Below are 14,333 nucleotides of genomic sequence, written 5' to 3' on the forward strand. Positions count from 1 at the left end.
GACACAGAGGAAACCAACACATAAATAAGCATGACACCAGTGTCACAGCCAAGAAGCTCAAATGGTGACGAATCTCCCAAATTAACTGTGCATGAAATTGGATAGAGACAGTGGCTCGGCCCATCCTTCACCGCAGAGATTTGTGTGTGGTGGCAGAGTCTCCCACCAGCGATGGGCAGGTTACTTGCTGCCTCCTGGTCAGGAAGAGACAAAATCTTCCCATAGGACTGACTGATCACACCAGGGAGCAGCCGTCAATGGAGCCAGTCGCCGGGTCCACCTGGATCCAGGAGGGGACAGCAGGTCCCGTCCCCCCCCCAGGACCGCACTCCCCAGCCCATGGACCTGCTCCCCGGTGCCACCCGGGCACTTTGCAAGGACCTGCTGGGACTCATGGCCCCAAGCATCAAACCGCTCTGCAAAACGTACCATGTGAAACGTACCCATCAAAGTGAGGTTTGTTCAAAAGACACTTCAAATGAATCTTTCCCTCTTTTTTCTCCCAGTTTTCCATGCCGGTGACCCTGTGCACGAGCCCAATCCCCCACCCTGGTAGGTGGCCCTGGGTCTGGATCACTTAGAAGGCATGTGAGATTTCCCGGTTCATCAAGGTTGGGATGTTCAAACCCCTCTTATGAAGACACTTCTCAGGGCCTCTCTGGGTACAAAGTGCTCACAACACAGTTAAAAACGTATTGCGCTAGTACCAATATACTTTAGGACTTTAACATGAGTTGCTATATGCATACATAGGCCATAGGAAGAGCGTCACCAGTTTTGCCGTAGCAGGTATCATCCGTGGCAGGTGCCACGGATCTTGGGAGCCACCCATCTTGGGAGCCTGGCAGTGGCGGTGCCTTCCCAGACACATCCTCCGCCCAATCTCCCCATAACGATGTCTCTGGCACGGCAGCAATGCCCTTTCTAGGTCAGGCAATGCATAGATTAGACAGGAATGCCCTGTGTTTTCTTAAATAGTTTCTGCAATCATTGCAATCGCAAAGAAAGATTAAGGGCAGTTGTATCTTCTCCACGTGCGCAGAGCGGTGGTCTCCAATGCCTGCCAGCCCCCAGGCAGCAAGACAAGTCAAAGAATACACTATAGGACAGCGTTGGACCATGCTCGTCCCTCGCCAAGGGCCACCGCAAGGGTGGCCACCATCATAGTGGTGGGCATGGGCAACACCGGAGGACTATGGCCCTCCTGCAGATATCCAGGTTGAGTTTAGAGGACTGTCGTCTCCTTCTCGGTCATTGAAGACATCTTGGAGAAGCTCCTGTGAACGATGCTGGAGTGGCCTGTCTCCTCGCTGAGGGCGTTCACCAGCCTGGAGAGGATGGTGACCTTAAATTTCTTAAAGTCCTGGCCCATGAAGACGTAGAGGACAGGGTTCATGCAGCTGTTGGAGGCAGCGAGTGCTGTGGTTATGGGGATGCTGATCTCAAACACGGAGCGTGGGATCATGTCGGGCTCTGTTTCCAGGAGGTTCAGCAGGTGGTAGGGACTCCAGCAAAGGAAGAAGGTGACTATAATGGTGACGATGATCTTGAAGGGCTTTTTGGACTTGGCAAGGCGGTTTCGACGCAAGTTGAAGACGATGGCGATGTAGCAGAAAGTGATGATGGTTATGGGAAGGATGTACCCAGCGAGGAACCTGGTGATGTTCACCGTTCGGTGCCTCATTAGTGCCAGGGCTTGGTAAGACTTATTCCTGGAGAGGGAAAAGTTGCTAAAACAAATCACGGAGTTGCGGGCTTGTGCCGTGTCTCGGAAGACAAGAGACGGGCAGCTCATAATGATGCCGACGGTCCAGATAATCAAGCAAACTAAATACGCTAGGTTGGTTGATCGATGGTTTTGAGACCAGACGGGAAAAACCACTGACACGTAGCGATCAAAGCTGATGGTGGTGAGCAGAAGGACACTGGTGTACATGTTGAGGATGAGGAGGAAGGAGTTCAACTTGCACATGACTGTCCCAAAGATCCAGTTGTACCGCATGGCCGTGTAAGCAATGTTTATGGGCAGGAAGATGTTGAAGAGGAAGTCGGCGACAGCCAGGTTGAGGAACCAGATGGCATTGACCGACTTCTTCATCTTTAGAGTTATGATTGCGATGACGAGGCCATTCCCCAGGACACCCAACACGCAGGATACGCTGTAGATGATGACGGAGAGGATCCTCGCAATGTCCTTCGGGTCATGGGACGGGTCTGTCCACACGCTGCCAATCTCCTCATAGGTGTAATCTGGGTAGTCACTGTAGTTATCAACATCATCCAAGTAATTGGACAAATTGGAAAGCGCCATTATCTGTAAATAAATGACAGTCTGGTCAGTCCCAGGCCCTCCAGCTGGCAATGCTTCTCTGCGTGTTCCTGCTGAGCAAACACATGGTATCAACCACAGTGAGCACAGCCCGCGGGAGGGATGCTGGCCGCCCAACACATGCGGGCATGAGGGGCTGCGGAGAGAAGGGACGGAGCACACAGGTATGGGGGATCCCATGGGGGACCCGCCGCTGGCCCCAGAGGAAGATGCTCCCATGGCTCCTCACAGGGTTTCCACCCCCCGGCCAAGAGAGACATCAGCTCCCTGAGCCACAGGACGTGATTCAGTCTCTCATCTCCACCAGGATGTGGCTGTAGCTTCATCCTGCAAAAAATGTCTATTACCTGCCTAATTCCAGGGGAAAAATTAGGATGATGTTTATTAACAGCTTTGAGACCTTCCAATCTGCAAAATATTATGGTGCTTCTCTTTTTTTCTCCCAAGCACCCAGCAAATTGGACTGAAAATCCAGCATGCGGCGGACCACGCACCCTGCTGATGCCAGGCACCCGGCCTGGTGAAACCGGCGCTACACCCTCTCACCTTCCCTCTCCGGTGAGCACAGCTCCACGGCTGGACGCCTGTTGGGATGCGGGGAGAGGCGACGGTTCAGCGTCCCACGGCACAAAGGCAGCTGCCTCCGCGCAGGTCTAGGGACGGAGCTGTAATATTAAAGCCGGGATCAAACAAAGGCCATTCATCCTCGGATGTGGGGTTACGGGAGGAAACAGAGGAAACAGAGACTCAGCCGCAATTGTTTAACCGTGTGCAGCCTCCCCGGCAGGCTGGTGCTGCCCCGTGCCTCGGGAGGCTGTGCTGGCCTGGGGACCCCCACCATGGAGCTGGTAAAGGCGGGGTTCTGCTGCGATCCTAGTAGCTTTTGGGATAACCCGGTACAGAAATCCTGTACCATATGCTCGGTACAAGCATCCGACACGAGCCAGCATCAGTAGGAACACGCAAAGAACTCTACAATCAAGCCCACGGTAATGTTATAATACATAATTAAAGCTATAAATATGCGTGAGGTGCCTGGACTCTCATACAGTTATTTCTCTGATTAAATCAGCGCTCTGCATGTTCTGAAATGTTACTTGTGATAACTAACGGTGCCATTTCCCGTAGTCAGAAGCTGGTCTCCACCAGCCACTTAGAGCCCTGCGTTAAATGGGTTCAACCACTCCCCTGTGAACAGTCACGGTGGGTTAAAACCAAGAGCCACCAAAGGCAATTAGCAAAGCCCGAGCATGCTGGAGCCAGCTGCAGCAAGAGGGGCGAGCTCTGTGCGAACCCCGACTCAGGGCATTGCATCTGACCTCGTCCTTGCAGGAAGGACACGGCTCTGCCCATCCAGGCTGGACCCTCCTGTTTTCAGGGAGTTTCAGCTCAAAGGTCCCCCTGAGCATCACCCTCCCTGCCAGTCCTGCTTTGAAATCCCCGTGGTGTTTGCGTTGGAACCTATTGTTTCTCCCTGGGCTTTTCCTCCTGTTCCTTCCTGCGATTGCTGCCGCTCCCATCGCTGCAAAGTCCCCAGCCGGGGGCTTAAATCACAGCCCCATTGCCTCCCGCCTTGCCGAGCTCCAGGAGACGATAAGCAGCCAGAATAAATAAGGTTTTAGCACAAGGCTGGTGAATTAGTTTGAGCTGGAAGGAGGCCTTGCCCCGACAAAACCTTGAGTGTCAAAAGGATGAATTAAAGTTGATGATCCAGTGGAAGTAACAGTATCAGCAGAACTGGCTGTTGTAGCGCTGACTATTAATGTTCCTGGGTAATGAGCCGTCCTGACCGCGGCCTTTATGGACCAGTGGTTTTCATGTCACTACCTTTCCAAAGGCAAAGCCGCAGAAAGGTGTGGGAGCCCAGAGCCCCACATCCATCCCGTCCCACCCCATCACATCCCACCCCACCGCCCTTGGCTGGAGAGCCCCAACAATCCCAGGACTCACTCTGCCACCGGGGAGAAACCCCCAAGAAATGCCACCCGCCTGCCATTTTCACCCTGGTGTCACCGTGGGGTAAGCAAGGGACCCCTGGGGACAGCCCGCTGCCCCTGACCATCATGAGGTCAGCCAGACCCCATGTTTGCTGCAGCACCCATCAGTCCCCTGCCCTGGAGGGATTCCTGCAGCGTTACAGGCTCCTCTTCCAATTGTGCCCACTCATATATTTTTAATGTAATATCTCCTCTTTATTATTATTTTTAATCGCTGAGCCCAGTGAGCGCGATGACATTCAGCTTGACATTTCAAAGCTGTATTTAACAGATTATTTATTTGAATTTTCTGTTTATTTTGCTGTTCCCCCACACACGCTTTCTTTTTATTGGGTTTTAACATTTGCCCTTCGGAAGATGGGCAAGGCAGATGATGTAAAAGAAACCCGCCCCAGACCTCTGCCGGGTCTGGCAGCGGGGTGGCCCCGGTCCCTGCTCAGGAGGAGGGGGTGACAATGGCTGGAGAGCGAGAGGAGCGGCAGGTCTCTGTTTCCCCACGGGCTTTGGCAGATGATGGGTTTGTTTCCAGGGCTTGTGCTGAGCTATCACAACCCCCAAGGCAGAGGACGGGCAGCTGCTGAACCCGCCGTGTACCTCCTGGGATGGCTCTGGATGCCGGGGGTGGGACGGGGACTGGGGCTGGAGCTCAGACCCACTGGCAGATCATCCAGCAAATTCCCACCTGCCTCCCCAAAAATGGAGACCCTGAGGGGTGGCCATGTGAAACCTCCCCATTTCTCATTGCAAAAACCTCAAAGTTCGGAAAAAAAAAAGCCACATAACCATGAGCGTGTTTCAACGCTTCTCTCTGGGTTGAAAATACCCTGCTCGAGCCAAAACCGCTTCGCTCCCTGTTTGGTCTATTCATCTCTGTCCTCCTACCTCAACAAAAATGAGCACAGGATCTACCCAAAATAGCCTTTTAGCCCAGCCAGCCGCTGAGGGCCCCGTCATTCCTGCAGCTGTATTTGTCTTGGTACCCGAGGAAGGCTGAGTCCGGCTTGCGGGCGCCGGGGTGGGATTCCTGACGGGTGGCTCGCACAACAGCAGCATCCCGGCGCACACCGGGGGAGGATGAGGTCAGGCATGTTGTTCTTGGGAAGGCAACAGGAAACGGAGAGAACAGCAGAAAATGTTCAAATCCAGCTTTTCTGGGCGAAAGCTCTTCTGTGGCCAGCCCAGACGGGTGGGGGACGGATGTGACCGGGTCTATGGGGAAACAGGGGGAGCTCAGCCGGATCTGCACACAGGGGATGTGACCGTGCCCAGGGCGGGCAGGGGATGCTCAGTCCCCCGCAGCAGGTACCGCCTGGGCACAGGTACCGCCCAGGCACGGGTGCTGCCCAGGCTCTCAGCTGCCTGCACCAGGCATTTATAGAGACAGGCAGGCTGCCAGCACTGCCTTCTGCCTCCCCCAATGCCTGCGGGCAATGCTTTTACTGGAGGTACTGATACAGGTTGGGGGGGGGGGGAATCAAATAAAATCAAATAAAATAAGCAGACCAGCTTTTGAGCACAGAAGATCCTGCCTGTGCTGTCAAAGTGCATCGTGCTTTTACCCACACAATGCTACAGAACTGGGCTAGGGCCAGCATGTGCCTGTGCGGGGGTCCCCACAAGCGCTCCTCCAGCACTGGGGAAACTGGGGATGCCCTTGGGTTAATGTTTGTCCTCCCCACGGCACCCGCTCAGCACCTGCGGGGTGCTAAGGATGCAAGGGACACCAAGGGACGGGACAGACAGACCTCCCTGGGAAGCAGGCGGGCGACCAGGGTAGGCTCTGCTCGCCGCTGCCAGCCCCCATGTGCTGCGCCCCTGCCTGTGCCCCTGCCTGCACAGCTGCCGCCGCCCCCAGGCAGCTGCTCTGCCTTTTTCTCATTTGAGCATTTCCCCTCCCCTCCTTCCCAGCAGCGGTTTCTGAGGTCCCAGCGCACCTCAAACCCAAATCCGCTTCCTCCGGCACGTGTGGGAGGAGTGCAGCCAGGCTGCCCACGCAGTGCAGGAAGCCCCAGCACAGCCCTGCTCCGTCAGAGAGGGGAATTGCAGGCAGATGTTTGGGGGAAACACATGGTCGCTCATCTGAGGAGCTTTGGGAGGGGCACGGGCCAAGCAGCATCTCGATGTCCCCCCGGACCTGCTGGCACCTGTCCCCTCTGAGCCCTGCCGCAGCCCTGGATTTCCCCCATGGCAGACGCTGGTCCCAGTCTCGTGGGGGCTTATTGCTCTGGTCAAGCTCAAGTCCCACCCTGTGGGCCGGATCCCGAGCACAGCGAGCTCCCATTGCTGTCAGTGGGAATATGCCCTAGGGAAGATGGATGCATGCCCCATCCCAAGCTGGCACCCAAGGCCACTCCATCCATCCCTCCAGCACCCACATTTTTCCAGCCCGGGGTTGCACGGGAGGGACGTCCCTGCCAGGATCCAGCGTCCAGCCCTGTGGTGGCAGGTACCTGTCCCACGCTGGGGATTGCCAGCGCTCGGGAAAAGCAAGAAAACAAAAGGAATGGGAAAGCAGCTCTGGGTACCGAGCTCCAATTCACCCTTATTTTAGCCAGCAATTGCCATGGCAACAGGCAGGGAGAGATGCTGCACAGCATCCCAGTCCCCACGAGGATGCCCAGGATGGAGCCCCAGCCCTCGGTGTAAATCGGACACCAGCCACATACCCATCAAAAGGGAGCTTAGACCATGCCACTGCAAAACCCCGAGCCCTGGCCTGCCCAAAAGCTGCTCCCCAGCCACGGTCCCAGCCCTGCCACCCATCCCTGAACCCTCTGTCCAGCTCCAGCTGGCTGAGAAGGGGACCGGGAAGGGGACAGGGATGCAGGATGCCACAGGAGAGGCAGCAGCATGCTGAACATCCACAACAGCCTGATGCCAAGCACATGGGCTCCTGCCAGTGAGGATTCAGGCTGGCAGCTCCTCCAAGTCACCGGCAGCAGGGGACCCCTAAAGCAGAGGGAGGGGGCAAAGCCAGTCCCCGCAGGGGAAACTGAGGCACTGAGCTCTGCCCCAAGGCTGGCTGGAGGACGGCGGGGAAGCCCAAGCCCTACCTGCATCCATGGCACTCAGACGCATCCCCGCTGCTGTGGAGCAGCCCTCGCCTCCTCGCTCCACCGGGACCCCCGTGCCTGGCAGCTTTCGGCACCCCCATGGGCTCCCTGCATACCGGCTAAGGCTTCGTCCCCGGCTCGTGTGAACAGGGAAAAAAAAGGAATAGCTGGAAAAGCAGCCTTAAAAAAGCTGGCTGTGCCCAGGGTGGGACAGAATAACACAGCATGAGTCAGTGTTTATCTGGGCAGAGCCAGCCAGGCTGTGCGGGTCGGGATGAGACGGGTCTCCACGAGCTGCCCCCAGCCACGATGTGGGGTCACCCTGATAGAGAATGCACCCCAATCCAGCCAGAAACTGGTGTTTAACCTCAAAACACAGGTCGTGTAAGGCTCTTCCCAGGGCAAAACTGCAGGAGCCCGGCAAGGGAACCCATCCTTCCCTGGCACAAAGTGCCCGGGTTGTTAAGAGCTGCCCTGTTAGTAAGAGCCCAGCCCCGGCCCATTGCTCCCCGTCCTTTCTGTTCTTGTGAAGGGCTGAGTATTAAAGGGGCAAATCTTGGGCATTTGTACCTACACAGGCAAAGATTTTCTTTAAAAAGGCCAGTTTGTGTTTCTGTGGTGCTTCAAATGACTCAAGCTGCTTCCGAAATAATAAAAGTTCTTTCATCTCCTCTTCTCTCTCTTTTTTTTTTTTATATATAGGTTGCTATTAATTCTAGGCTCTCCTGGCACTTTGCAGGCAATAAAAAGGCCAGTAAAACACCCTTTTTCTGAGCATCCTCCCCCGCTGCATCACACCAGCCCAGGCGGGTGGAATAGGGCATGAAACACTGTGATCCCAGGGGATTTGCATCCCCTTTAAGGCTCCAGGACCTGCCTCAGCCCAGCGAGAATGTCCCTAACCATGGCCTGGGCTTTATCACAGCTCCTCGGGGGCAAAGCCAGCACACACCTTGGGGACACCGTGTAGAGGCGAAGGGCAGCAGCTCGTGTGCCACCTGCGGGGCTGCTCCAGCTGCTCTCAACTGCTCGGGATTCCGAGGGTACAAAGAGGAAGGAAACCAAGAAAAGGAAACTGCTCTGTGCCTCCTGCTGCCGGAGGGACGGACGTGACTGTGCTGGGGATGGGGGAAGGTCGGGGCTGGCAGAGCTCAGCCCCCCAAGAGAGAAAGTCACCCCGGATCCGCAGAAGCATCCTCCAGCCCCCGGCTCACAGCTGCGTGCCATGCTCCCAGCTGCATGCTGATCAGCACAGCAAAGAAAAGTCCCCTGTTCTCCCTGTCCCCGCCGAGGTGACACTGCCATGCTATAAGGACACCCCCCCCCCCTAAATTCACACCCAGTTCCTCTCCCCTCCGTGCGGCTTTCCCACGTGCAAAGCCGCCACGGGGGCTCCCACCACCTCAGGCTGCAAACCCCATCTCCAAAAAAGCTGGGGATTTTACAGAAAATTAAAAAAAAATAGGGGGTTTGGGCAGAGGACGACAGGCGGCGATGACCTCCGGGGTCCCAACGCACACTGCACCCGCTGTGCCAAACCCCAAACCCACTTTCTAATAGCAGGGGAGCAAAAAACCTCAACCAGTTGCAAATCTCTTGAGCAAAGCAATGATTTCCAGCCGGCTGCAGCAAAAGCCTCCCTCCCAAAAATATATTAAAAAAAATATATATTCATATATATATATATATAAACCCAGAGGTATTTACCTGAGCTTGATATATCCCCGTGGGTTTTGAGCGCACGGAGGCTGGATTACACGTCTCTGCTTCTTCTATAACCTCGTTAGGGCTTGCACGCAAACGACCCTGGGGTTACGTCGCTTCGGCATCCGTGCGGAGGGTGCCGTGGATATTGCTGAGCTTTCTCATCCCGAGAAGGATGCGCACGTATTGCCGATGGGAGGACGAGGAAAAAAAAAATGCAGCCAGTGGCATAAACCACTGCTGGGCTCAGCGCGGAGATGGGCAGCGCCTGGGAAGGAGGAAGCGATGCTCAGCTGCAGGATGTGGGGACTCAGGACCTTGGGTAGAGGCGTTTTCTTGCACGGTTCAGCTGGACACGGAGAGAGGATGAGGCAAGCCGGCTGCCCTCAGTGCTGCGTCCCATCCACCACGGCCCCTGCGCTGCCCGCAGCTGGCTCAGGAGTCCCATGGGCCCCCCTGGGCAGGGTTTGGGCATCCCGCGCCGGTGCAAAAAAGCCACGGTCTTGTTGATCCCGGCAAGGGGTAAGCGCAGCTGAAGGACCCCTGCGATCTGGGATGGGGCAGCTCCACTCCAGGCTGCCTCACATCCCTGTTCACCAGGACCCCCACGTCCCTGCCCCACCACCTGTGATGCCCCTGGCCTCACACACGCAGGAGAGGGGTAACCCAAAGCCGTCCCTGGGGTGCATGGCAGAAGGGGAGCGCGTCCCCCCCTTGCCATGCCGCCCCCTCTGGCACGCTCACCAGGTCCTGCCTGTTCCCAGCTGTTCGTCCAGCTGCGCCCCATGCACTGAGGTGGGTCTGGAGCTGGCAGTGAGTTCCCGGCGATGAATCGGCCCATCCTGGTTTGCACCAGGACCCCAAGCAGAGGGGCATCAGCCGAGCGCCAGCCTGGCCTCGGCCCCGCACCTGCAGGTAGGTGGTGATTGCCGGGGCTGCAGCGTACACAGTGCATCCGGCATGGGCTGAGCCTGGATGGCCACAAACCTCCACCCCGAGCCAGAGAAGCCCATCCAGAGGGAGATATACACTAAAAATACATGCACGTGCAGTGGCCGGACCAAAATCCTGCACCTCGCACCTCACCAAGAGCATCACATTCAATTGGAGCCAGCAGCGAGCCTGGGGCAGAGCCCCCCACCCGCTCTCCATCACCAATACCGACGTGTTTTCCGGCTCTCAGCTTCAGCCATGCACAAGGGAGAAATCCCGATTTCCTCGGAGCCGGCGGCACTGCAACAGGAGAATTGCCACCCAACCGTGACCCAGGGGACAGCGGGCGATGCCCAGAGAGGAGTGATGCCTCCGGGGAGCTAGCGGCCACTGCCATGCCCTGTGCAGGTGGGGACATTAACCCCCATCACACGTGGTCGGACTCCCGCAACCAGGGGCTGAAAAAGAGGAATTGGAGCCCGGGCCAATGCCCGTCTTTGCACAATGCTGCATTGCAACATCCCCCGTGGCTGAATCAGGAGGAAACTTGCTGATGCGCCCAGATCGGCGGGTCCGGCCCAGGGAAAGGAGAAGAGACCCAAAAAGCCCAGATGTCTGCACCAGGCGGGGATGCGCCAACCCCAGCGGCTCGTGACCAGCACACTGGTGTCCCGCTCCCAGGGGCTTGTGGGACCCCCAGGATGGGGCAGCAGCTCCACGGGGTGCTGGGTGCCAGCAGCAGTGCAGAGTATGCCATGCTTGTGGTATTTGTGGCACGCGGCAGGTCCACAGCAGGGTGCAAACCCCTTGCACCCTGAAGTGCCTGGGCAAAGCAGTCCCCCTACGGCAGTGGTAAATGCGGTTCACTCCCAAAAGCAATTAAAAAAATGAGAAACATGGTCCTGGCTGTGGTGGGTTGCACAGGCTGGCTCTGCCGGCAGGACCCATCCTGTCCTCTCCCGCAGTAACACACCCCGGTCCCCACAGTATCCCCCTCTCGAGCTTTCCAGCGACCTTTCCAAATACCTCATGCGGTGCCACGCTCTGCCGCTGCTCCATGCTGGGGAGGACCAAGTTGGGGTGCCGGGGCCACCCCGTGCCCGGCGAGGAAGAGGAACTGCTCAGCCCAGCCCCAGCTCCGAAGGCTCACCGGGAGCAAGCAGGCTCTCATCACCACACCGACCCCAGTGCTGCAGGGCCAAGCGCAGGCACAGTGCCGCTCCCCGCTGGTTTTAAGGGCGAGGGGAGGGGGAAGGAGTCACAGCAGCATCCATCGCTGGGGTTTTCTTGGCAGCACAATGCTCCGTGAGCAACAGCTGGGAGAGGGTGTGACGCCGGGAGCTGGGAACGCTGGCCCGGATCCTGCCGCGACCTAGCACGAGGAAGCAACAAGCCGCTTCCCAAGGGGCCTCCTTTCCTGTCCCGTCCCCCCCCAGCTGGGAGCACACCACCCTAACGAGGGCTAACGAAGCACAGAGGGCTCCGGAGTGATGCCGGCCCCGGCTGGGGAGCCCAAGGGGAGGCAGGTGGCTGCCAGCCACCCCGTCGTGTTGTCCCCACCCCGGGTCACCCGCACCCCCCCACCGCCCCCAACTCCTTCCAAGACGTTGAGTCACTTCCCTTCGTCAAATCTGGCTCCCAAACGCCGCTGCTGCTGCTGCTCAGGGGCTGGTTTCCCCGATGGCTTTCATTACCACCAGGATGCAGCAGCTGCTTCCAGGCAGCACCCCCAGCCCCAGCTCACCAGCCCACGGCGGGGCTCTGCGGTAGCAGCTCCATCACCCCCCCAGCCCCATTAACACATGCAAAGAAAGTCTTTTGGGGGGGCACCGGGGGGGCTGCGAGAGGCGCTGAGAGGGATGGGCAAGGCTGGATGCAAGGATGGGGTTAAGGGGGACACTGGCCCCAGCCCCAAATGGGGAGGAGACTGGGAGGTTTTCCAGCACAGCCCCCACCCACACAGAGCAGGAGGTTCGGATAACCTCACGCTTGATGTGGCATTGAGAAAATCCCTTTCCTCCCCACGAAGCCCCCACACTCCTCAGCCTCAGCCACCCCAGTCCCAGCATTTAACCCAGCCAGGATAACAGCCAGCGCAGGGTTTGGGTCCCCGTGGTTTGGGTGCAAAGGCATCGCCTTGGAAGCACAAGGAGGTTTGGGGGTGATGCCCCCATTTCACCCCCCTCCTGCCAGCAGGACGCAGCCCAGGGAAGGAAAAAGATTTGCCCCGCCGGGACACACCAGCACCGGTTCAAGTGGCACCGGTGCTGCCCTGCGTTTGCCACCAGCCAGTTCACCTGTCTCCCTAGCAGAAAGGATGTTCATACATTCAGGTTAATAATTAAGGTTAATTAATTATCCTTGGCTGTAAAGACAGCCCGCAAAGCATCCTGCAGACCAAGCCAACAAGGGGGGAAAATAACCGCAAACTAATGTTATCTCCTTCAGTGTGCTTGGAGTCAAACAGTGCGACTGCAGACCAGCTCCTGGATGAGGCCCGAAAAGATGCACGGCCCAGGCAGCGCTGGGTGGCGCGCAGCCACGGGCTGCGCGCCACCCAGCGCTGCCTGGGCCGTGCATGGGACAGGCAGCACGGTGGGAGCTGGGGGCTCCCAAAAAACCACCGCAGGGTGTGGTGGGGCTGGGGATGCTCGGCCACAGATGCACACGGCCTTGCCAAGGGCTGACCTCAGGGCACAGCGCCGCAGTGATGCCGTGGTGCGATGACAGACAGCCCGGCAGCACCGAGGGGTCCTGAGCCAAGACCCAGCACAGCCTCAGTTTCCCAGCAAGGCTGAGATCCGCAGACCCCACAGCACTGGGGTGGGAGCTGAGCAATGTGCCCAGGCAGGATCAGTCCATCCCCTTGCCACCGAGTCCTTTCCCAGGCACCTGCCACTTCCCCTGGGCAAGGCTGGATGCAGGATCCTGCTCACAGGCACTTATTTCTGTGCTTAGCAAGATGGTGAAGTTAAAAACACGCTGTCTTGGGATAAATTGACATATCCCGAGTGTTTGCCCTGGGCTGTGGTTTGGGGTTTTCCTCCGAGGCGCTCAGCATCGCCTGCTCAGCAAACCACTGCTAACAACAGCGGGCTACGGAAGGACAAACACCCTATTCCCAGGGACAGCAACCGTGCAGAAACGCTACAGCACTGCAGGAGCAGCCGTGGGGAACAGCTTGGTGCACGGGCACGGGGCTGGCAGCTCCCACAGCGATGCCAAGCACCAAAGCCAGCAGAGTCTTTGGCACCCACCATGTCCCTGGCAAGCACACCGAGTGCCACCCACACTGAGCAAAGCAATTATAGCTCTAAATTCAGTGGTATCGGGAACTGTTTGATTTAGGCTTATTATAACCCCCCCGAACACCTCCCTGCCGAGCCAGGGTGAAAGAACCAAGCCCAGAAGGTCCGACCCAGCCGGTATGGGTGCTCACCCTCCTCTCCTCTCCTGTGCGGGTGGTGGGAACCTGCCTGAGTCATCCTGAAGCAGATGTCACACTTAATGTGGAAGAAATTGCATGAAGCTTTTTTGTCTCCGGGGGAGCTTTCTCCGTCATTCAGCAGCACTTTCCCTCGTCCTGGAGAGAGTCACAGGCAAAAAACCACACGAAATGGCTGGAAAGGGAGCTGGGTTCAGCTGCAAGGACACGACACGGGGCTCCCACTGCATTTCCCAGCCCCAAACCCTGCCCCATTTCAGGACTGGGTTTATCCCCATGGATAACCATTGCCCTGCCTTTCCCACGGGCGGGCTGTGGGGAGCTCATCCCTCCTGCTCCTGGCTTCACGACCCACTGCGGTAATGAGCTACGTATCCCATTACGGCCTTGCGATCCAAGTGGAAATGAAAACTCATTGCACAAAGAAAAAGCCCACATACAGGATGTCAAATAGACTGCTTGCTTTCCCCATTTCGCTGATTTGATACAATCACGGAAAAAACAGTCCCAACCTTGTGCAACTTGGGGCTTATAAATAGCAACGCAGCACGGGAACCCAGCAGGACTAAGCACAGCCACGTCTGTGCTGGGACAACACTGCCGAAACCCGCTGCAGTCCCAAGGCTGGAAACAGCACTGCTGGAGGCACCGTGTCCCATCGCATGCCACCGCCGGGATGGGCAGGACAAGGCCAGCCCAGCCAGGGCATCCCTGCACCGGTGGCAGGCTGCAAGGCTTGCACACAGAGCTGCTGTTTCAGCCCCAAACCGCCCTCCTGCTGTGCCTCCCAGCACCTTCCCCACCTTCGTTTGTCTCCAGTTTTGCAGTATTTGTCCCCAGGCCGTGCCTCCCACCCAGGACAGCTCTTGGAT

General features: G+C 57.5%; 1 protein-coding gene across 4 annotated transcripts; it reads right to left on the reverse strand.

Annotated features, from left to right (window-relative positions):
• Positions 1-431: 431 nt before the first annotated feature.
• Positions 432-11,059, reverse strand: CMKLR1 (chemerin chemokine-like receptor 1). 4 transcript variants are annotated; one of them, XM_076352689.1, is made up of 3 exons: positions 11,043-11,059; positions 2,876-2,994; positions 432-2,314 (listed from the first exon to the last, which is right to left on the reverse strand). In XM_076352689.1, the coding sequence occupies exon 3, from the start codon at positions 2,309-2,311 to the stop codon at positions 1,226-1,228; it is 1,086 nt and encodes a 361-aa protein (XP_076208804.1). In that variant the 5' UTR covers positions 2,312-2,314; positions 2,876-2,994; positions 11,043-11,059; the 3' UTR covers positions 432-1,225. The 4 variants fall into 4 exon arrangements, with proteins under 4 accessions (XP_076208804.1, XP_076208802.1, XP_076208803.1 ...); XM_076352687.1 differs by lacking the exon at positions 11,043-11,059 and adding an exon at positions 9,087-9,297; XM_076352688.1 differs by lacking the exon at positions 11,043-11,059 and adding an exon at positions 7,380-7,430.
• Positions 11,060-14,333: the final 3,274 nt, after the last annotated feature.

The sequence above is a fragment of the Aptenodytes patagonicus genome, chromosome 15, assembly GCF_965638725.1.
Source record: "Aptenodytes patagonicus chromosome 15, bAptPat1.pri.cur, whole genome shotgun sequence".
Taxonomy (NCBI): Eukaryota; Metazoa; Chordata; class Aves; order Sphenisciformes; family Spheniscidae; genus Aptenodytes; species Aptenodytes patagonicus.

Excerpts from the sequence above, each read along its gene's own strand:
- CMKLR1 (XM_076352689.1), bottom strand. The coding sequence starts at position 2,311 with ATGGCGCTTTCCAATTTGTCCAATTACTTGGATGATGTTGATAACTAC.